The 25,172-nt window shown below is 50.2% G+C and overlaps 1 protein-coding gene across 2 annotated transcripts in view; it reads right to left on the bottom strand.

The window, feature by feature from the left end:
- Positions 1–24,227, bottom strand: part of flnba (filamin B a) — a gene marked incomplete at its 5' end in the record, with an annotated part of 76,604 nt that extends 52,377 nt beyond the window's left edge. For both annotated transcript variants that reach the window (XM_080545687.1, XM_080545688.1), the window contains one exon: positions 23,936–24,227. In XM_080545687.1, the coding sequence (XP_080401813.1) occupies positions 23,936–24,227 (292 nt within the window). The remainder of the gene's footprint in view (positions 1–23,935) is intronic.
- Positions 24,228–25,172: the final 945 nt, after the last annotated feature.

Genomic DNA, 25,172 nt, shown 5'->3' with positions numbered 1-25,172 from the left:
AACAAAACATCTTAATAAGGTTTAGACTGCAGGAGAGATGATGACATCTGTCATTGGTTGGGCAACGGGACAACTGTGTCGAGAACCCTGTTAGCCAGTATCTCATAACTGTCAGTGGGTCTTCGCGGAGTGAAGAGGTCCGCGGGGGAAGTCGACACTAACTGACTTGTTCAAGCTGTTGGTATTCCCGGCGTTCCAAGAGGACATCAGCAGTTCAAACAGAGCGTTCCCAGAACAACAGGGTGTCGCAACAGCAAGCTCTCCACATTCCTGACTCCGTTTCCTTCTGTTTCTCTAGTCGTTCATCTTCCTGTCCTCTCTCTCTCCCCACCCCCCCCCCCCTTTCTCCCCCCCTCTCTTTCCTCCCTCCCTGTTTTCTCTCTCTCTCCGCAGCAGGATGTTGATTGGCTTCAATCTGCCCCACCTGTGGCTGCACAGTGCACACAGTGTACACACTCCCCTCAGCCTTCACTTCTAGAGTGTGTGTGTGTGTGTGTGTGTGTGTGTGTGAGTGTGTCCTCCTTTGTGTGGCACTATCAGCGATCTTCAGCAAACATCCTGTAAGAGAGCACATAACAATGGCTGTGGTAGCGACCTTTAGCCCACAGTGGAGCCAGCTCAGCAGGGCCAAGGCCCCGACCCATTACTTTAGACCTCAGCAGGGCCAGGGAACCGTCCCAATACTTTAGCCCACAGCAAAAACACCCAGCTCTACAGGGCCAGGGCCCCATCCCAATACTTTATCCCGACAGAGGCAGATACACCCAGCTCTACATCACCAGGTTCCTGTCCCAATACTTTACAAGTGTTTCCTTCCCTTCAAGTGATCACTGATTCAATATGATTGGATTGGTTAAAGCAAGCTCGTCACTGCGTCGTCTTGAAATCCCATCAACAAAGACATGTCTCTACTAGGTAGGTACTTGCATGTTTAAGAGCATATAAATGTAAGTCTATCACAGAGCATATAAATGTAAGTCTGTCACAGAGTAGATTAATGTAAGTCAGAGGGCGTTGACCAGCTCGGAGGGGCAGGAGGGTTCTGTTCACCTACTCTGGCAACCTAGAACACCGTCAACGCAACACGCAGATACACGAGTCCACTGGGAACTGGATCTTCCCCAAGATCTGAACACAATCTCTAGGGAACACGAAGCATGAATGACCCAGAGGACGCCCCCCTCCACCCCCCCCCCCACCCCACCACCACCACCCTCACCCCATCCCTGGCCAAGGTTTCAGATTTACGGCCAGATTAGCGTGCATAGCTTTACACATGTCTATGTGGCAGCCCTAGACTTCCACTGGGTTTTGAGCCAGACAGGAATTCCCTGGCAGGGCTTGAGAGCCCCCCCTGCCCCTGCCCCTGCCCCTGCCCGCGCCCCCCCACCACCGACAGGGAGGGGTAAATCTATCCATCCATTAGCAGACAGACACTTCTGCATGTCATGGTACAGTATAACTCATTAGAGCTGCCCCCCAACCCCCCTCCCAGGAGTCTACTTAATGGGATCTCCGTCAGTGTGTTATGGTCACATGACACCCTCCCTGTGAACGCCGCTGGCTCTGGCCGAGGTGCTGCTGGCATGGCTGGTAGAGGCCCCGCCCACAAACCTCCCTGGACACTAGACACTAGACCCTACGTCCTAAACCCTACCTCCTAGACACTACACCCTACGTCCTAGAGACTGGACCCTACCTCCTACACCCTACGTCCTAGACCCTATGACCCTGAGACTGCTTGCAGTGGAGAATCTTATAGTGCTATATCTATGTTTAATATTAAACTAATATAAGACATTACACAAACTAGAAACTATGACTGGAGCCCGAGGCGGGCAGCCGGCCGGGAGATCTCCTGATCCCAGAGGACGGAGTGGTCAGATTAGTCAGCTTCTAGAATAATCCACTCTGTTCCCGTAAGGCATCTGAGGAATGCAGACCCCCTCAGCGCTTCTGTGGCTGTCCTCCAGGGGAGGCTGGTGGAGGTAGACATGGGTGGACGGGCTCATTGTACATCCCAGATAAGAGGAGGCTGGTGGAGGTAGAGATCGGAGGACGGGCTGGCTCATTGTAATGCACGGAACGAAATGAGGAATGGGATCAAACATGCTGTGTTACAATGACACCTTCCTCCGATGTCTACCTCCACCAGCCTCCCCTGCTGCCCTCAAACACTTGACTCCAGAGCCAGAGAGCACAGAGCTGCTGCTGGTTCAGCCCTTCGACACTTCCTGGACGCTCGGTGGCATTTCTGTTGTTTTTGCCATGGAGATGTAAACACACGTGTTACTGTGTGGAAGTGACACACTGGTCTTTCCCACTTCAAGGCTGCGGGGCCTCTGTGTGTGCGTGTGTGTGTGTGTGTGTGTGTGTGTGAGCCCCGGTCTTTCCCACTTCAAGGCTGTGCTCCCAGAGCCACTGTGTGTGTGTGTGTGTGTGTGTGTGTGTGTGTGTCACAGTGAGGGCCATCCTGATACAGCTTTGTGAGTAATGAGGCTATCACCACGGCAACCTATTGTTACACAAGGTCAGCTGAGGAAGGGGAGGGGGAGAGAGAGAGAGAGAAAGAGGGGGGGAGAGAGAGAGAGAAATAGAAAGAGGGGGGGGAGAGAGAGAGAGGTACAAGTGCAAGAGCATGCAAGAGAGACAGCGCGAGTGAGAGAGAGAGAGAGAGAGAGATGAGGAAGAGACAGAGAAACATGACGTTCAGAGGCGGTCCGTCTGCTGCACGCTCTCACAGCAGCTCTCTCTGTCTCTCTCCTCCACATTCCACATGTTAAGTGTGAGATACCAACACACACACGCACAAGTCTACAAACGTGACAGTAATCCAACACTGTGCCAAAACAGTGATGATGGATCCTCAATATAGAAGTTCCACAGAACATTTTGTCTTCACTTAAGTTAGACAAATGTGTTTGCAGTAAGTCGTTAAAGTTAAAGACTTAAAGGCTAAAATGTCCAAAAATATAAATCTTGCAGTGAGAATCCTCGGCTGCTCCTCAGAGACAGACAGTGATCAACGTTCGTACTCATAAACACAGCTCTGTGGTCCCGGAGAGGAGATACACTCACGCTGTGGTGTAGGGGCTCCCACTTGGTGAGGGAAGGAGTGGGCGAAAGAGGAGGAGGGATGGAGAGAGGGCGAGGAAAGGAAGGAGGAGGAGGGGGGGGTGGATCTGTGATGGTAACAGACAGGAAACATTCTCAATCTCCTCCTCATACACCTCGTAAATATTGTGTTGTAAATATTGAACACGTTTAAAACTTACAATCGTCGGCCCCCGACCATTTTCCGAGCAGATTGTCGGGAGAAATTGACTCTTAACACACCTCACACCACAAGATAATCTTGTAGGGTAATCTTTAGAGCCACCCGATAGTCAGGCATTTGCTGTCCTTGGTCGGAAGGGGGGAAATCGGGCCAAAACTGGCCAGATTTTCTTTATGTGCGTACCAGGCTTAAGTCTGAACTGTTAACACAACTGCTGCCTCCCAAGGCTCCGGTCAGGTCACATGACCCCTACAACACTCGCCCTCACATCTACACCCACAGAGGCCAGGCCAACCTAACCCCGGCCAAACCAGGCCAACCCAGGCCAGGCCAACCCAACCCACCCCAGACTAGGCCAGGACATCTATATCTCCCCTCTGCCAGAGGAAAGAGAGACTGTGGTCCTCTGTGGCTCAGTTGGTAGAGCATGATGCTGACAACACTTAGTTTGTGGGTTCGATTCCCGCTAGGCACTCACTGCACTAAGTAAGTTGCTTTGGATAAAAGCATCAGATGAATGGCAAATATAAACTATGGTCATAAAGAGGGACTAAGATCATAAAGAGACACTATGATCATAAAGAGGGACAATGATATTTAACAGCACGTGAAAACAATGTCTCTGAAACAGCCTCACAGAACAATGGGATAGGAACGAAGCGAGGGAAGGAAATAAAAAAGAAAAGAGGAGAGAGGGGTAATAAAAGAGGGGGACCCAGGCCAGGAGCGCTGGATGGAGGCCCTCGGTGTTCGACTCCACAGCTTTACTGGATTTCTAGAGGCTGTAACAGTTGGGATAAATCATTGTTCCATTGTTTCATTCTTCTGCTAAATCCCTTCCTTCCCCTTCCCTTCATCCGCCAGCTAGAGTCACGTGACGAGAGGGGGAACAGAGGAGAACAGAGGAGAACTTCTCAGGAGGAACCAGCTCAGTGGCCTTGCAGTTAAGAGTGTCCGCTCTTGAGACTGGGAGGTCGTGAGTTTGGCCGAGTAGTACCAAAGACTAGGAAAATGGTACCCGATGCCTCCCTGCTTGGCACTCAGCATTAAGTATAGTACAGTGGGACCCGTGGATAGTACAGTGGATAGTGTACATAGCCTTTATTTATGTAAACCAGCTCCTTCCCTTCTTGTGATTTTTTTTTAAAGTGTTTTTTTCCCCCTTTCCTAACACCAGGGGAGCCACCCCTCCTAAATTTCGTTGTTTGGTACCTGTACTGTAGCAATGACAATAAAGTCCATTCATTCATTCATTCATTAAGGGTTGGATTGGGGGGTAAGACCCTGCGACATATCAGCGTCATGTCCAGGGGGTGTACTTCCACATCAAGCCGCCTCACGCTACGGAAACAGGAGATCGAACCATCGGTTCTCAAGGCTACTTATTTACTTCTCAGGAGGAAGACAGTATTCACTGGTATGGACTTTGACACTAGACTGTCAACGAGTCATAGTTCTAGCAAACTGGGACGTGCCCACAACAGAAGACAATGATGTCATGGTTGTTCTGAATCATTACCCGTCAGCACAGATTAATGAGTTATGGGAAGTGCGGTGAGCTGTTAGGGTAATCTCTTAATCCCAGGTAAGACCAATCGCAGAACTTCCAGCGAACTGATCCACTTTGACTACTTTTTTAGTTGAACACTGAAGCAAAACAGATTTGTAACAGTTTTACAAGATGTTGTAAAACTGGACAAGTTACAGATGTGCTACAGTAACAACTGAAACAGTCACTACAGCTGAAACAGACAGCAGGTGTGTGACGGTAACTACAGCTGAAGCTGGGACTGGAAGTAATATATCCAGCTGGACCAGGTTCAAACAAGGAGACACCAGAGACTGAGACATGGATAACATGGCTGAACCAGCTGTAACCCAGCCACTACAACACTACAGCTACAGCCACTACAACACTACAGCTACAGCCACTACAAGTTGTAGTGGCTGTAGCTGTAGTGTTGTAGTGGCTGTAGCTGTAGTGTTGTTGTAGCTGTAGTGTTGTAGTGGCTGTAGATGTAGTGTTGTAGTGGCTGTAGCTGTAGTGTTGTAGTGGCTGTAGCTGTAGTGTTGTAGTGTTGTAGACTACAACACTACAACACTACAGCTACAGCCACTACAACACTACAGCTACAGCCACTACAACACTACATCTACAGCCACTACAACACTACAGCTACAACAACACTACAGCTACAGCCACTACAACACTACAGCTACAGGCACTACAACACTACATCTACAGCCACTACAACACTACAGCTACAGCCACTACAACACTACAGCTACAGTCACTACAACACTACATCTACAGCCACTACAACACTACAGCTACAGTCCTGTGCGTGCATGTGATGGCCGTGATTAGATGGGAAATGAAACGGAAAACATGAAACCAAGACAAAGAGTGTGTGTGTGTGTGTGTGTGTGTGATACTGGATGTCAGCGATATTCTGTGTGTGTGTGTGTGTGTGTGTGTGTGTGTGTGTGTGTGTGTGTGTGTGTGATACTGGATGTCAGCGATATTCTGTGTGTGTGGTCTGTTTTTTGTTCATTGATTAAAGACAGCTTCTGTGTCTGACTGTGCAGTCCAAACCTGGGTCCACATAGATTTGGATTCTTCTCAAAGACAGTAGATGAGGTGCGCTTGATTTAGCGTGCCCCCGGGTGGGGGGGCTTGCACTTCTGGGAGAGTTCCATTGAACTAAATCAAACTAAAGCATTGATATCTGGGATATAGAATAATCAGACATCCCCCATTTTTCAAAGTCATTTAGCAGAGGTTTTCCAAAGCGACTTAATCAGTACATTTGTCTCAGTAAGTGAATCAACTATACAACCATCATCGTTAGTAAAACGAGTTTTTTTACTGGTAATGTAGGGTGTTAGGGGTGGTGATGTAGTGTGTTAGGGATGATAGATGGTATAGGGTGTTAGGGGGTGGAGAGGTCTGAGGAGGAGGAACCCAGGTGTACGTTAAAGAGACAGGTCTTTATTCTAGGACAGAAGACAGGTAGAGACTCCACCGCCACACCTGCTTGTTACACAGCAGGCTTTAAATCATGAATAAGCATGAAATAAACACCACTTAACCTTCTACTCCAATTCCCTGCCCCTGCTCCCACACCCACACACCCACACCCACACACACACCCTGCCATATACTATGGTTGGATGAACAAACCAGGAATTTCAAGCCCTGCTTATTATATTATATTTGTTTTGCCGTCGCTATGGAGATGCAACAAACAAGACAACATCGATACTGGAGAGTGGGGGGGGGGGGATGGGGGGGAGGGAGGAGGGAAGGGCGTGTTCCAAGACAATGACTTTCTCTTATCACAGTGTGTGCTGCACTCAAAGACACATTCCCAAGGACAGGAAGTGACTGCCTTCCAATAGCACATGTACTGTACATGACCCTGTCCAGAGAGGGGGAGAGTGTGTGTGTGTGTGTGTGTGTGTGTGTGTGTGTGTGTGAGTGTGTAGACAGAAGGACTGTGTGTGTGTGTGTGTGTGTGTGTGTGTGTGTGTGTACAGAGCGAGGGACGTTGACATACTTACAGTACATCATGTTACACTCTACCTGCAGGATGATCATGTGATCAACACCAGAGGCCAATAGTCTCATCTCAGACTGAAGTCTGGAAACGCACAATTTGTGTGTGTCAAGCGTGAGCGTGTGTGTGTGTGTGTGTGCGTGCGCGCTTGCGTGTGTGTGTGTCTCAGATAACAACTGTCTCTGTTTTTGTGAATACTTGACGGGACCTCGGGGCATCTAGAACGTTCTGTGTCAGAGGAACGGTAAACAACCAGCTCCTCAGGGCAGACCTGTCGCCTCGCTGCCTCCCACAACACCTGTTTCTCTGCACTAATCTGTTAAACCACCGCCCGTCGTCCACGGCAACCAGTAAAACACACACACACACACACACACACAGAGAGAGAGATGTGTGGTGATGACAAAACGCTAGCCAATGTTGTGGCGATGACAGGGTTTGACGTGGGTGTGTGTTGACCTGTCTGCACCAAAGTTACATGCTAAGAAAGTCTTACAAAGTTAGATTAGGATGCACATGGTCATCCAGTGTGAGGGCCAGGGAGACCAGGGAGACCAGAGTTGTCTCATGTCTCTGAGGACCAGGGAGACCAAGGAGAGCTGCTCGACACATTGTCCAGGCAGACAGATGTCCAGACAGACGTCCAGGCAGACAGAGTGCTTTTAGAACGTGCCAGAGCCACATCAACATCAGTGGTGTTCCCTCTCTTCTCTTCTCTTATCCTCTCCTCACATCTGTCCATCTCTGACTGATGTGGGGAGACCAAAGCAGGGAGGGGACGGGGGACGGGACTTTATGCCCATTGTCAGGCGCATTCAGAGACTCCACGAGTGTGTATGCGTGTGTGTGTGTGTGTGTGTGTGTGTGTGTGTGTGCGTGAGTGTGTGTGTACATGTGCGCGTATTGTGTGTGTGTGTGTGTATTTATGTGTGTGTTTCTGCGTGCGTGTGTGATGACCTCATAATGAGCGCGGCCCTGGACACACCTGCGGCCCGTAAACAGGAAGCACACTGCAGCCCACTGTTCAACAACAGGAGTGGCCCACCTTTCAGCACAGACAATACTACACTGTTTCTACTGTGGCTGTTTTACACAGCTGAGCTGACATTTGGCTTGAGCGTGTGTGCGAGGGTGTGTGTGAGCGTGTGTGTATGTGTGCGAGTGTGTGTGTGTGTGTGTTAGCCCTGTCGTCATTGTTACAGTACTAGTCCTAACTGGCTGCTTTCCTCTGCCCTTCGCCCTCTGGTCTCACTGCAGCTCAGACCTCAGAATGACATAAGCCCTGGGAGGGTGTGTGTGTATGTGTGTGTGTGTGTGTGTAGTTGGGTGTGTACTTGTGTATCTGTGTGTGTGAGAGAGACACACGTGGTGCTGTACCTAGTGGAGGGAATTCCTCCTCCATGAGATCACCACCTCCTCCTCCTCCTCCTCCTCCTCCCCCTCCCCCTCCTCCTCCCCCATCCAAGGAGAACCAACAAGAGATGAGGGGGAACAAAGTGCCCCCATTAACAGTCTGGTCAGGTCAGCCAACACACACACACACACACACACACACACACACGCACACACGCACACACAGGGGCTCAGTCAACACAGACCTGACTAACTACTGGAACTCTCCGCTTGTTTTACTTCAAAGTGTTTTTGTAACACTACGCTCGGGGGCCCAGTCTGCCAACTCTGGGACTGATTAACTACTGAAACTCAGCTAGTTTCACCTCCGGTAGGACTGTTGTGACACCGAGGACATGACCTCACTGTGGCAGAACGTGCGCCCCCTCAGGCTGGGTCCTGACTGAGCCTTCGACCCCCCCAGGGTCGGCAAGGCTGCTCGGGTTGTTTTCCTGCTGGCATGTCACACACACACACACACGCACGCACACGCACACAAACACACACACACACACACACACACACACAAACAAAGTTCGGCTCCACACAACATCATTCCTCCCTCCCTCCCTCCCTCCCTCCCCCTTCAGCATAATAATGCAAACAAGTGTTTGATGTGCGGCGAGTGTGAACGTCATCAGAGAGCAGAGGCCTTTCATTTGGATCTGGAACCTTCTATTACAGCGTCCACTTATTCCAGGGCCATGATGTCATGCTCCCCGAAGATGTTCCCACTTAGAGCAAACCAATGGGGGGGCGCCATGTGTGCTGGGGAGGGGGGGGGGGGGGGGGGAGAGACACCATGTGGGCTGTGGGGGGGGGGGGGCTGCTCTGTCTTTATGGCATGAATCTCAATTACTAACCACAATCACACAGGGAGAGGGGGGTTGCGGGGGTGGGGGGGGTGCATGTTTGAGGGGTGAGATGGGTCGGAAATGGGAGAGAGAGGAGGATGGGGGGGGGGGATCAGAATCAAACCATCAAACAGAGAAGGGGGCGAAGGAGGAGAGTGGGGGGTGCATTTTTGAATGGAGGACATGTGGGAGAGATGGGGATGGAATGTGTGGGGCAATAAAAATGCATGTTTGAAGGGGTGAGATGGGGTGGAAATGGGGGGGGGGTGGGGGTGGGGAGGGGGGCTAGCTACTATTGACACTACAGCCCTGTGCTGTGGGAGAGGTGATGTCATCACTCATCGCCGGGGCCCTCGTAAGGACACGTCTCTCGCTCCGTCACCCGGCCTGTCGCCATGGCCACAGGCACCCAGGAGACGAGCTGGGGTTGGCTCCACACACACACACACACCCTCTACAGGCCTGCTACAGGGAGGGGCTCCACACACACACAGGGGCTCCCCCAACACACACACACACACACACACACACACAGGGGCTCCCCCCCCCCACACACACACACGCACACACACACACACACACAGGGGCTCCACACACACACACACACACACACACACACACACACACACAGGGGCTCCACACACACACACACACACACAGGGGCTTCCCCCCCCCACACACACACACACACACAGGGGCTCCACACACACACACACAAACACACACTCTACAGTCCTGCTACAGGGAGACACAGTGGAGGAGTGAGGTAGTGTCCCCTCACGTCCTCCTCTGTGTATGCGTCACTTATTCCATCTCCACCCTACCAGCCCACCAGGGGAGGCTGCTGGTGGTAGGAATCGGAGGCCGGGCTCATTGAAATGCACAGAATGGAATCCCATGCAGCACCGAGCGTGCGTTACAGACACCCTTCTCCGTCACCGTTCCGTGCGTTACAAGGAGGCCCGTCCTCCAATTTCTCCCTCCATCAGCCTCCCCTGGTGTCACCATGTCTCACCAATCAGAGCCTCTCTGTTTGGTCTCTGCCACCTCAGTCATCCAGAGGTCAGGGGTCAAACAGGCTACTACCGAGGGCAGAGGCAGACAAACAACCGACTGAAGATGTTTGTCATAACGCCACAACAAACATGACCAAGACCTCTGGAGTGCATCACTGCCCCCCCCCCCCCCCCCCCCTTGTATGGGAGACGATTACAAGCCAGTACATTCCAGCCTTGGTGAGACAATGAGTGTTGAAGAGAGATGTCTGCTCCTTCCTGTCAGAGCATCGCTCTCTCCAGACAACAACGTCATCAGACAACAACGCATTAACAGACATCTTCATCATCATCATCATCATCATCATCCTGAGGAAACAACACCACAGTGTCCTTCAGACAAAGAGAGAGAGATCACACAAGCTGAAGTGTCTGCCTGTCTGCCTGCCTGCCCGTCTGCCTGACTGTGTCTGTCTGCCCGCCTGTCTGCCTGCCTGCCTGTCTGTCTGTCTGTACCTGTCTGCTTGTCTGCCTGTCTGGCTGCCTGTGTCTGTCTGCCTGTGTCTGTCTGCGTCTGCCTGTGTCTGTTTGCCTGCCTGCCTGTCTGTCTGTCTGCCTGCGTCTGTTTGCCTGCCTGCCTGCCTGTCTGTCTGCCTGTGTCTGTTTGCCTGCCTGCCTGTCTGTCTGCCTGTGTCTGCCTGCCTGCCATCAAGCATTACAGCGCAGGAAGGCAGGTGTGAGTCACCAGGTTGATGGTGACTCAAGGTTAAACCACAGAAGCAGCTGAACCCTGAGCTTCTCCTTGTTACTCTGCTGCAACGTTCACACCCGTCACTGAACCACCTCAACAAGACACACAGCAGGACAAAGGCTGGGCTCTCCCTCTCAGCCTGGGAACAGGACAATGGCTTGCTTCTTTAGGGGAAGGTGTGTGTGTGTGTGTGTGTGTGTGTGTGTGTGTGTGTGTGTGTGTGTGTGTGTGTGTGTGTGCGTGCGTGTGTTCTCAATGGCTGTTTCTTCAGGGGAAGGTGTGTGTGTGTGTGTGTGTGTGCGTGCGTGCGTGTGTGAGTGTGTGTGTGTGTGTGTGTGTTCTCAATGGCTGTTTCTTCAGGGGAAGGTGTGTGTGTGTGTGTGTGTCTCATTGGCTGTTTAAACAGGGGGAAGGTGTGTGTTGTCGTCATGGTGTGGAGAAGGCTTGGGAGCCGGAGAGCTCCAGGTAAGCCTAGCCGTCTCTCCCTGTCTCAGGTTACCTGCTGCTGGGAGGCTCTCACTGTGGCCCTAACACTGGCCACTCTGTCATCACCTGGAACTGCCTTCGTGGGAGGGAGGGGAGGGGGGAGGCGGAGAGGAGAGGAGAGGACAGAAAGGGAGGAGAGGAGAGGAGGGGAGGGGAGGAGAAGAGAGGAGAGAGAGAGGAGGGGAGGGGAGGGGAAGCAGAAGAGAGAAACTGGTCTTTGTGTTCCAGGCTTGGGCTACAGGAAAATCGGCCATTTCTCACATGAACCAAAGAGGACACCATCCATCACCAGAGAAGCGTACAGTAGGAGCTGACAGAGGAAGTGAGCAAGACGGTTAGAGAGGCATCGGAAAAACTCAAATGAAGACGCATTACGACTAAACGAGCTCGGACTACATCTGGCGTGCTCCGAGTGAGAACCGAGGAGGAGGAAGTTAAGAAAGACGCCGATTCTTTTGTTCGACTCTGTCTGTCTTAACTTGCCTCGCTTTGATGATTACGAGAGGGAAGCGTTTGAAGATCTTCTTCTCTTTTTTTTTTAAACCCTCTATTGAAACCTCTGAAGTCATCTGCCACAACACAGCCAAACCAAATATCACTGCAGGCAGGCAGGGTGGACGAGTCTGTAGTGTAGAGCAGATCTAGTGAGTTATAGCTCTGTGGCAGAGAGCAAATCTAGTGATTTATATCTCGTATAGTTCTATGGCACAGATCTAGTGAGTTTCAGCTCTGTGACAGAGAGCAGTGTCAGGGCCCGGGGTTGACCCCCCCAGCCCCCAGGGCCTCTAGTAACAGTTAGTCCAGGAAGAAAAAGCCTTATCCCCAGGCTGTTCACACCACGGGGGAGGGACGCTGGAGCTTGAAAGTCGTAATCTGAATACCCAGTCACAAAACTAACAACAATTTGAATAAACCCGTCACAAAACTAACAACAATAACAAAGGCTAACAACGGCCTGCACGTGCTCTCATGTTGGTGAGTTAAACGGTTCCGTATTCCAACATTTGGGGAAAAGAGAGGCCTGGATCGTCCACAGGAGTACTGGTACAGAACACACTGGATGAGCGTGTCAGAGCAGGGTTCAGATCAAGTCCAGCCGGGTCTTCACACCCGGTTGACTCACAGCTGGCGCCGCAGAGCAGAGTAACACATTAACTGCTGTCTCATTGGCCGACGGCAGGAGGCTAAAGACCAGCGAGGAGAATCGATTGTGCCGCCTGCAACAGCTCACTGTAAGTGGTCAGACAGCTGAGGGAAGAGGGGAGGGGGGGGGGGGGGGAGAGGAGAGATGGATAAAGAGAGGAGATGGAGAGGGAGGGAGGGAGAGAGAGAGAGAGCGAGGGAGAGAGAGAGAGAGAGAGAGAGAGAGAGAGAAAGAGAAGGGAGAAAGACTACTTCAACCTATCATTATGGTATGTCCATGTCTTGGTCCACAGAGCCTCTCAGTTCAACAGCATCTGGATCAGCCAGAACTCTCAGGTTCACTCCGGGGGCCCAGGAGGTCACGACCTTTCACCCCTCCGCCGCAGTGACGTCATTATTAACCAGCAGCGGGGCGTCACGCCCTCACAGTGTCGACCAATGGAATGCCGCCAGGTCTGGTTAAGGTCAAACGGCCACTCCAGAAACCACACAGACTGTTTGCTGGCATCGCCATGCCAACCGGGAGAGTGGGTTTCCTGCTCTGACCTTGGAATGCTTTGCTGTGTTTTTTTTTTTTTTTCTCTCTTTGTAGGTTTCAGGCACAGGGCAAATACACACACACACACACACACACACACACACACACACACACACACACACACACACACACACACACACACACACACACACACACACACACACACACACACACACACACACACACACACACACACACACACACACACACACACACACACACACACACACACACACACACACACACACACACACACACACACACACACACACACACACACACACACACACACACACACACACACACACACACACACACACACACACACACACACACACACACACACACACACACACACACACACACACACACACACACACACACACACACACACACACACACACACACACACACACACACACACACACACACACACACACACACACACACACACACACACCCTTCTCTCAATGCCAACTTGGTGAATGACAGGTTACCTAGCCTGTCTGTAGAGAGGAGAGAGAGACCCTCAGGAGAGGAGAGGGGGGAGGAGGTGGACACACACACACACGCACACACGCACACACGCACACACGCACACACGCACACACATCCAGAACCCCTACCCAGCCACAGCACAGAGGCAGGAGAAGCCTCAGGAAGCTGGGGACCGGGGAGCGGAGAGAAGGACCCTCAGACCCTACCCTCTCAGACCCTACCCTCTCAGACCCTACCCCCTCAGACCCTACCGCCCTCAGCCTAAGCCAGAGAGGATGGGGGGAACACACACACGGCCATGGAGGGGAGGAACGGTGTCATTTCCTCTGACCTCAGAACTTGGCTTCACCTCAGAAACACAACATTCTAAGCTGGGACAATCTGAAAACCTACACAAACCTCTGCCTTGTCTATAAAACTATCCACAATTTAGCCCCACCACCACTTAACACCTTCATCTCACGACCAGGAAGTACAGCACGCACCACAAGGGGTGTCACCAGAGGGGACTGCACCAACCCATTTAGGAGGAGTGCCTTTAGTCAGTCTGCCTGGTCAGTTAGAGGGGCACGTGAAACCTGATTCCAGGGCACCTTAAAGAATTAGGCACCTTTAAATCATTTAGAAAGCACCTAAAACAGTGGATGATCAACACACACACCTGCCAACATTGAAATGTCCTGTCCTATACTTGTATGTCATGTGTACCGCCTGTCTGTGTACCGCCTAACATGTCTTACCTGTACAGTCTGTGTGCTTGTTTTTAGTCTGCTTACCGTGCGTATATGTTGCTTGCTTTTAGTCTGCTTACCGAATATGTACCCTCCCTTTTACCGCCTATGATTAATGTATGCTCTTTTAACCCTCTGCTTATATGTACCCTCCTTTTAACCGCCTATGATTAATGTATGCTCTTTTAACCCCCTATGTTATGCCCTTAAGCTAAATGCTTGTCCTGTCTACTTTTTTGTTCCTAGGTCTACCTATATTTTATCTTTTAAATGTACTTTTTTCCTCCAGGGAGCCGTATACAACATCATGGCATAGGGACTGCGGATGAAAACTAGCTTTCGGGCTAACTCTGGCATATTTACAATTTATTTTTGTTTTATTAATGCACTGTCCCTATCCGTGAGCAGGGGCGGGTCAGAACAATGAACCCATGCAGCTCTTTGTGGTTCTGGGCGCCTGACCAATCAACCCCAGTGATCCTGTCCTCCTCCTCCTCCACCTCTCCTGACATAGCATACTGGACATCCTTTCCACTGCCCTCCTCTGTGTGTGTGTGTGTATTCTTCCTGTGGTTACTGCTAACAAGCCCTGCTCAGGTACACCACTGCCCGCCTGACTGCCTGTCTGTCTGTGGTGGTACAGTAGTAATGAGAAGTCCAGATCTGTGTGTGTGTGTGTGTGTGTGTGTGTGTGTGTGTGTGTGTGTGTGTGTGAGAGATGAGGCTGAGCCTGGAGGAAGACTCCCAGGAGGCAGGATATGGAGAGCCTTCCTGAACACACAGCCTGGAGCCCCGCACCAGTACAGCCCTGGGCTAGGGACGGTTTGTGTGTGTGTGTGTGTGTGTGTGTGTGTACATATGTGTGTGTGTGTGTGTACGCGGGTGTGTGTATCAGAGGTCACAGGGCCATGCCTGGGAGGGACATGCAGATCCTGTCAGGCCAGTTCTGAAGGCTGGGCTCTCCTCTCTGCAGCATCGTCCTACCTGAAGAACACACTGATCTATACACCAGATATCTCCACACACACAGACACACACACACACACACACACACACACACACACACACACTCTACTGGAAAGTAAAAGTGACTTCAGAAAGCCCCGGTACACTCCCTCAGATACAGTTGTAGTGACAAAGCTAGTTTATGGACTCGAAGCTCTCTCTCCCTCCCTCCCTCTCTCCCCCCTCTCTCTTCCCTCTCTTTCTCAGCACACACCCAAGGTTCTGTAATCCAGGCAGGCAGATACAATCTGTTGTTGTGCAAAGCTGCAGCAGAGTTTCCACACCTCCGGCCCGCTGGTTCATAATTCACAGACGGGGAGACTGACAATTATCTCTCTTTCCTTCTCTCTCTCGCCCCCTCTCTTCAGCAGCGACCCAGTCGCACCACCTCCACCACGCCCTGTTCTCAAACTTTGGTCCTGAACTTCTGATAAGAACCAGTGACTCTGTTTCTGCCCCATATCAGCCCGGTCCAGTCTGCTGTCAGAGAACGGTGCAGTTCACACGTTCATCAAACCCCTGGTTCTCCACCACAAATATTCAGATTTATAACACCTAGAACACTATAAGCCTATATAATATAATTATAACTATAATAACTAAAACATTTGCGCACGTGAACTAGCATCTTGTCCCACCCTTTCAATGCCCATAGTTGTCTATAAATGGTCAGTGAACTGGCCCTAATTAATATTAATCTAAAGAAGAAAAAAAAAGACATTTTACCCAGTGAAATTCTGCGCAACAGTTCTGCTCAAAGAAAACGTGACAATATGTACAGTGTGATATGTACAGGACGAGGGCGAAGATATGTATAGTTAAGATATGAGCAGTGGGCACATATATGTTTTATGTGCACTCCAGGGAACTCTTCGTACATAATACGTGAGGTAATATTTCGATTTACTTTACACAATGGTATCAATTTCAAAACGTTAGGGTTAGGGTTTCATCCTTCTGCCATCGGAGTCGCGGTTGCTCATTTCTCCGGTTTATGTGCGTACATGGGTCAGAGTGGAGGACCGCGCATCCTCCCGCCAAGTTTGTTTTTTTATAAATCCCAAAGTTTGCATAAAAGTGGTGTCCGCTTCTTTTGTGGGTACGCAACGTTTATAAATGATCCCCCAGGTCATTCACATTCTAGAGAGGGGACGAGGGGGTTCAAAGTGCTCTTAGTGATTAAACTAGTTGCACACTCTACTCTTCTCTAGGACACTCCCTCCCTCCTCCCCTCCCTCCCTCCCTCCCTTCCTTTGCCAGTTCCATGTGTGTTTAACATGGAGGTAAGACATCTCACAGGCCAGCGCTGCCTGCCACACACCATAGTACCACTCTGTTCTGGCTGACCTGGACTGTTCTGTGCAGGGGAGCTGTGTGTGTGTGAGTGTATGTGTGTGTGTGTGTGAGTGTGTGAGTGTGTGAGTGTGTGTGTGGGTGAAATACAGGGGAACAAAGAGCACCAACAGGACTAGAGATGGAGAGCCCCAACCCACAGAGAGATACACAGAGAGAGACCGAGAGAGCCAGGGGGTTGGAAGACAACATTACAAAACATTTATTCACAACTCGAATGTTGTAATGCTGATCTGAATGTTGTAATGCTGATCTGAATGTTGTAACGATGATCTATTCACAATTCAGAATGTTTCATATTTCCCAACCAGGCCAGGTCCCTGCGGGTCGACACGCCCCGTAGTGAAGGTTACCACGGGCGTGTTCCCTCCTGCTTGACATTAGTCAAACAAAACCCGCCAATTCACACACACACACACACACACACACACACACACACACACAAATGCAATGACATAGTGACGCCCTGAGGGCAGGAAGCAGAGCAGCGATGCCACAGGTCGTTCTACAGTAGCAGCAGCTCCACGGGTGGGAAGCGTAAACAAAGACGTACGATTAACGGATCAACGGAAGGGTGTGATGATGTCATGTCATGTTTTGTTTTCGAAAGGCCATTTCCTAACTCAACTTGTCTGGACAGAACTTCAATTCACAGACACTTATCGTAGGAGCGGAACAGTCGTCCAGAACAAGTCGTACAAATTCCCTTTTGGTCAAATAATAACTGTTACGGCTGGTTTTTTTAACAGATGGTTTTCCTCATCGACGTTGTCGGGGCTGTTTTGACCGCCTGGACCAGGGAACTGTTCGGTTTGGGTTCTTCTCTGGTGCTGAATTCTTCCCCGGCAGAGGAGGCTGAACACAGGGGGACGCGGGGAGGCCTCACACCCTCTCTGGCTCTCTGCTCATGTGTCACCGAGTGCCCGACAAACACACAAACCAACGATTATTCTAGAACTTGTAACTTAGAAAGGAATGTGTTCTAGACCCACTGGATTTATGAATGTTTGTTTAAATAATAATGGTTTCAGAAGTGTCTGACAGTATCCTCTCCCTCCCACGTACGTATTGTGTTCCCTCTTTAAAGGAGGCTACTGTTGAAATAGTGTGTGTGTGTGTGTGTGTGTGAGCGTGTGTACACAGTGGAGGTCTCCCCGCCCCCCCAGTACAGACTATGGACTCCACATTCACAGACGGTAGTAAATCAAACGGCTGAGATTAGACACTGTGATAGGCTGGGGGGGGGGCGGGGGTCTCAAGGTGGACCCTAACCCCAAACCTCCATGATGGAGTAACATGCGCACATGAACATGCACACACACACACAGACAAACATCTGACAATGCTAACATTGAGCTTAACATAAATCTATTGATATTAACTTGGACACAGAACATTGTGTGGTTCAGGCCAATCTTCCCCATCTCGGGCTCTCTTTTCAAATGAAAAGTGTGTGATTTATTGGGAGTGTGTGATGTATAGAGAAGTCTAGAAGAGGGAAGGAAGGAGGGAGGGGAGGGAGGGAGGGAGGGAGGGAGGGATGGAGGGGGGGAGGGGGGGAGGGGGGAGGGAGGGGGCTGTGGTGGCCTGTGGTTGCAGTGCTGATCAGAGGCAGTAAAACACCACTGAATTCCACAAGCATGACCACACTATCTAGAGGCTCATATTTGTTTGGTTTCTGTTTGCAAGAAGCCAGGGAGTGTGGGTGTGTGGGTGTGTGTGTGTGCGTGTGTGTACACTTTCAACAGCCTCAAAGGTCACCCCTCTAACAAGGCGAAGCTATGGGGTTTGGTGTGTGTGTGTGTGTGTGTGTGTGTGTGTGTGTGTGCACGCGAGTGCGTGCGTGCCAGCGTGATAGATAGCCCAATGTGTGTGTGTGTGTGTGTGTGTGTGTGTGTGTGAGATAGCCCAGCCTGTCCCAGCAGAGAGCAGGGTTGGCGTCCGCCTCACACCGCCTCTCCACACCAGCAGATTTACTGTCTGCTACTGCTGTGCTGCTACAGCCTGACACCTGAAACAGCCCACCAGAGAGAACCAGCCTCCTCACTACTACAGAACCAGCCTCCTCACTAGAGAACCAGCCTCCTCCTCACTACAGAACCAGCCTCCTCACTACAGAACCAGCCTCCTCACTACAGAACCAGCCTCCTCACTACAGAACCAGCCTCCTCCTCACTACAGAACCAGCCTCCTCACTACAGAACCAGCCTCCTCACTACAGAACCAGCCTCCTCACTACAGAACCAGCCTCCTCACTCGCTACAGGAGGGACAGCTTTACAGGGTTAGTAGTATTGCTGCAGTTAACGTGAAGATCCAGAAACAGGCCCCAGCGTTTTCCTTCGAGACACTCTGTGGAGATCTGAGAGGACCAAACAGGCAAGGAGGACCCAACGAGATGGAGAGAACGCTCCACCTAGCTCGCTTAATGAAATGATGATGTCACCGTGTCATTTCTAGAGCCAAACATCTTTTGAGTATGACCTGAAACCCCACCTCTCACTGTCCACCAGCAGCAGCAGGCGGCGACAGCAGCAGCTCTGTCCCGTAGGTCCTGCACCAGCACGTCTGGACGCACTCGGCTGAGATCACGCCGCCTTTGTGGTCATGTTCACTTCTTCCAGTGTACTTAGACGAGTCATTTCCTTCCAACCTTGGAAAATAAGAACCATGCTCGGCGACGTCACCGAAGCCATGGTAACCCCATAGCATCTGACTCAGCCCGTAGCGAAGTGGGGAGGCGGAAAACCAAACCTCAACGACTTCAAGAAGACCACTGCGGCTATTCTGAGACGCTCAAGATACCGCGCTTATTACCCAACCCATACTTGTAACGTGATCGATACGTTTCTAGAAATAGAAAAACCTCAAAAAACCCTTGAATTTGAAATTGAGGAAATGTTTTTGATTTAAAAACACGAGTTTGGGATACAAAGACTGCAGATGAGGCCAGTAGCGACACTTTTCTGTAAACACTCGACAACAAGAGATGGTAGGGGCCTTTCCGTAGAAAGTCGACAACCAGAAATGGTAGGGGTCTTTCTGTAAACAGTTGACAACCAGAAATGGTAGGGGTCTTTCTGTAAACACTCGACAACCAGAAATGGTAGGGGTCTTTCTATAAACAGTCGACAACCAGAGATGGTAGGGGTCTTTCTGTAAACACTCGACAACCAGAAATGGTAGGGGTCTTTCTGTAAACAGTCAACAACCAGACATGGTAGAGGTCTTTCTATAACCAGTCGACAACCAGAGAGGTAGGGGTCTTTCTATAAACAGTTGACAACCAGAGATGGTAGGGGTCTTTCCTTAATATGTGATGCTTGAATCTCTGACCCTAACATTTATCTCCAGACGCCGTCCTTTCTCACATCTCTGTTCAGTTTGACTCGTCACTAAAGACGCATGAAGGTGGTGCAGTCCCACTCATATATGCATTTTTATTGGATATAGACAGTGGAGAGAGACAGGAAAGTAAGGAGGAGAGATGTCAACAGGGCATGGGCTGGATTCTAACCCATGCCAAGATGAGCATATGTGTGCATGGTAGCCCATGGTGCTGGACTACTGGACCACCCAGGCCGTAGTGCTAGACCACTGACCACCCCAGGCTGTAGTGCTAGACCACTGGACCACCCCAGGCCGTAGTGCTAGACCACTGGACCAACCCAGGCCGTAGTGCTAGACCACTGGACCAACCCAGGCCGTAGTGCTAGACCACTGACCACCCCAGGCCGTAGTGCTAGACCACTGGACCACCCCAGGCCGTAGTGCTAGACCACTGGACCAACCCAGGCCGTAGTGCTAGACCACTGACCACCCCAGGCCGTAGTGCTAGACCACTGGACCAGCCCAGGCCGTAGTGCTAGACCACTGGACCAGCCCAGGCTGTAGTGCTAGACCACTGGACCACCCCAGGCTGTAGTGCTAGACCACTGGACCACCCCAGGCTGTAGTGCTAGACCACTGGACCACCCCAGGCTGTAGTGCTAGACCACTGGACCACCCCAGGCCGTAGTGCTAGACCACTGGACCCTCCTAGGCCGTAGTGCTAGACCACTGGACCACCCCAGGCCGTAGTGCTAGACCACTGGACCACCCCAGGCCGTAGTGCTAGACCACTGGACCACCCCAGGCCGTAGTGCTAGACCACTGGACCACCCCAGGCCGTAGTGCTAGACCACTGGACCACCCCAGGCCGTAGTGCTAGACCACTGGACGAGCCCAGGCCGGAGTACTAGACCACTGACCACCCCAGGCTGTAGTGCTAGACCACTGGACCACCCCAGGCTGTAGTGCTAGACCACTGGACCACCCCAGGCCGTAGTGCTAGACCACTGGACCACCACAGGCCACGGAAAGTCCTTATTGATCATGTTGGTGACCAGTGTCAGCGTGGTCAGTGTCACCCGCTCCAACAATCTATTTATATCTCCTGGAGTCTGATAAGAACTCACGGTTCAGTGTGTGAACAGGAAGGAAGGATGGGTCAGACAGGAAGTGGCTGTGTAAACTCCCTCTCCCACTCAGCTCATCCTGCCACTTCCTGAGTAAACAGGCATTGTGGGGCATGTGTCATAAAGCCAGCGGCAGGGCAACCGTGACGATGCAACAAGGCTTGTTATTGTTCAGGTTCAGTGAAGCCAGCGGAGGTCTGAGTCAACAGGGACAAGGCTGTGATTGGTGCTGCTAAGCCTTAGCTTAGGCTAACCTCAAGGCTGACGCAAGTCAAGTCTTTTCACAGCTTTTTGGTCGTACTGTACATGTCAAGTTCTTGGAACTTTAAACACGAACCAGCATTGATCTGATCAGACCAGGCGACGTGAACCAGCTGGCCTGCAATTGTTGTCATATTTTCCACATCAATCAATCAATAACTCCTGCAGAGGATCTGGCCTGAACCACCTAGTTTCCTGCGAAGCCAAGGTGAGGCGGCTGCACTGACCTGACCTGGTGCGTCATTGGCAACTCATATTTACACAACATCTGCTCCTGAAAGATAATGGGCAGCGTTTGATCACTCACAGACAGAGACACACAGACACACACACACAGACACACACACAGAGATACACACACGCAGACAGACACACACACACGCAGACACACACACACACACACAGGCAGACACACACACACAGGCAGACACACACACACACACAGGCAGGCAGACACACACACACACACACACACACACACGCAGGCAGACACACACACACACACAGGCAGACACCCACACACACAGGCAGACACACACACACACACACACACACAGGCAGACACACACACACACAGGCAGACACACACACACACACACACACAGGCAGACACACACACACACAGGCAGACACACACACACACACACTACCAGTCTTACGTCTCCGTTCAGACACTGGGCTGTGTGTGATCAAAGGTAGCGCTGCCTCACTTCCAGCCTCACCAGCCTCGGCAGCAGTAATGTTCTCTCATTGTTCAAATGAACAGCGCCAATAAAAACTTTTGGCTCCAGTTGTTCTTAGTCATCGGCTTTGAAGTCCTCAAGAGGGAGGGGGGGGGGTGTCTCTCAGGTGAGGTCACACACACACACACACACGCACACACACGCACATCAAGACGTGCGTTTCCACGGCAACGGTCGGCTGTAATGAATAAACGACTTAAGGTGGATCAGAGGAATAACCGAGGCAGGGCTGGGTCCCGTTCACACAGAGCTCAGTTCAGTAAGAGGCTCTGAATTGATCAAACAAGTTGTTTTGTGATGGCAGCTGCTCTGCTCTGCTCGGCTCGGCTCTCTGTCATACAGGTGTGCAACTTGCTGCTGGCACATCACTGAATCACTGAGCTGCTCTGCCTTTTAATACAGAACGATGACACCAATAAACCATCTGATTCATCATCAAACAACACGTGTCGACTGGTAGAAAGAGAGAGAGGGGGGGAGGGGGGGGGTCGATACAAAGGGGAATGAGATAGATTCGCATGATGCAGAAGGATTAAATGACAGAGAGGCAGGAATGAGAGGAAGTGAGCGAGACGAACAAAGAGGGAATAAAAAGACCACAAAAAACACTCACTAGTCGCTTCCCACTCCTCTCTGTCTGGACCCCTGCTGGGGTCATCACATACCCTCCATATGTGTTGACTGACAGACACTTTTTAATGATGTTGATGCACACAAACAAAATGGTACTTCGAGTCAGATAGCACATCCATCATCTTGACAACGATAACACTGGCTTTATGAGATGCTGTAAATCATCTCGACAGAATGATGATAACTGTCTGTAGGCCTACAACTACTTTTCATTGCGCAAACATGTATTCGGGCAAACAAACAGTCCACTTTTTGGCAGTGGAACTCTTCAAGTCAGTGCAAGTCAAGATGTTACTGTGGTGGGACATCCTAGTTAAAGATACGACAATAAATCAACATCGAGATGCACCTTTCAAAAACACAAGTTACACAACACGACATTGCATCAAGCAACACATCTGATCTCTACCCTCTATCTACTTCATTCGTCAACAGGACGTGAGCTTAGAATGATAAGGTTCTATCTCCGTTTAGAATGATAAGGTTCTATCTCCGTTTAGAATGATAAGGTTCTATCTCCGTTTAGAATGATAAGGTTCTATCTCCGTTTAGAATGATGAGGTTCTATCTCCGTTTAGAATGATACGGTTCTATCTCCGTTTAGAATGATACGGTTCTATCTCCGTTTAGAATGATACGGTTCTATCTCCGTTTAGAATGATACGGTTCTATCTCCGTTTAGAATGATACGGTTCTATCTCCGTTTAGAATGATACGGTTCTATCTCCGTTTAGAATGATAAGGTTCTATCTCCGTTTAGAATGAGAAGGTTCTATCTCCGTTTAGGGCAGTTCAGAGATATTGAGCGTCAAAGTTTTTAGTGAGATGGAAGATGGAACCTTTGTATTTTATGAATTACTAACTCAAAAATGTCAACATTTTAAAAATAACACCACACAGGCATTAATAAATACCTAATGGATCAGATTATGTAAATATTTTTTTTTTTAAAAATTGACAAAAATGGAGATAGAACCTTAGTCACGGGGTGCGTGAGAGGCGCAGCGCACCTGAGTCTGAACCGCCCAGCTGATTGACGGGACTGTTATTATGGGAACTTTCTGAACAGGTGCTATTCCAATATTACAACCTGAAAAAACACATGTAATTGTGCGCTTTTGACGCGATCAACCAGAACGGACTATTATGCCTAGCGCACAATGAAAGGTAGATTGGGAACGAGGTGGGAACGGACCGCGTGACTTTTTCTTTATCAATAAACAACTTTTCTTTATCAATAAAAAGTCCAACTAACTTACCGATGGAGACCAGACGGATATTCTCTCTCTCCAGGAACTCCAGCGCCACGGACACGTTCTCCAGCTTCATCTGCCTGAAGGTGGGCCGGGGGTGGTACTTTCTGTACATCCTCTTCTGGGACAGGACCTCCAGGAGGGCGATGAGCCTCAGGCCGTCAGAGAAGTCCATCTGCAGGTCCGTCAGCCGCTTGTGGGCCGTCTTCAGGTGCTCGTTGCACCAGCGCGTAAAGGTGTTCTGTTGGATCTTCTTCCATGGTGCATCGTCGGCGAGGTCCTTCTCTGTCACCGGCATTTTCGGCAGTACTTTAGGTTTCCAGAGAGTTTGGGAGTTTAACAGAGTTGAGTTCAGTTGCTCCTCTGAGGTCGGTGTGAGACGCACTGCGCCCCGCAGGCTGGAGTCTTTCAGCGCCTGAGTGGTTTGCGCATGCGTGTTGCCTACCCACAGATGACGCCACGCCACTTTCACTTTTCCGCCCTCCTCCTGGCACGTACGGGTCAGAAACACCTGTCTATCGTTTCCTAATTTCGTGACGTTAGAATTATAAGGTTCTAATCTAGGATCTCCATTTTTGTCAAAATTGAGTTTTTGACATAGTCTGATCCATTAGGTGTTTATTAATGCCAGTGTGGTGTTATTTTTTCAAATGTTGACATTTTTGAGTTAGTAATTCATAAAATACAAAGGTTCCATCTCACCAAACATAATGGAATGTAAAAACTTTGATGCTCAATATCTCGGAACTACCCTAAACGGAGATAGAACCTTCTCATTCTAAACGGAGATAGAACCTTATCATTCTAAACGGAGATAGAACCTTATCATTCTAAACGGAGATAGAACCTTATCATTCTAAACGGAGATAGAACCTTCTCATTCTAAGCTCACGATTTGTAACTATAGGCCCTAGTATTATACATACTGATACATACAACTTCCATTATCGTTGAATCGTGGCTGGGTAGGCTTTGAAACCAGTTTTACAATTGAAGATATCTTTCTAAAAGTGTTGCATGCCCAGTGTTGCCAATTTGCTCAAAATTAGTGATTTCCCAACAATTTATCTGACAAGGTCTAACTGTGTGTAGGCCCTATAATCGCCGTATGTTTGGTGTAAAGACAAAAATATGAAAAGGATGATGGAAAAATGGCCCCATATCATCTTGATCTGATGTCTTTCATTGACTGTGAGGGAGGCGGAGGAATTGGAGGAGGAAGAGGAAGAGTGACCATTGGGCT

Source organism: Nansenia antarctica (assembly GCF_963989245.1).
Source record: "Nansenia antarctica genome assembly, chromosome: 15".
NCBI classification, from domain to species: domain Eukaryota; kingdom Metazoa; phylum Chordata; class Actinopteri; order Argentiniformes; family Microstomatidae; genus Nansenia; species Nansenia antarctica.
Note: the sequence above shows the minus strand (reverse complement) of the source record. Positions and strands in the feature narration are given on the sequence as shown.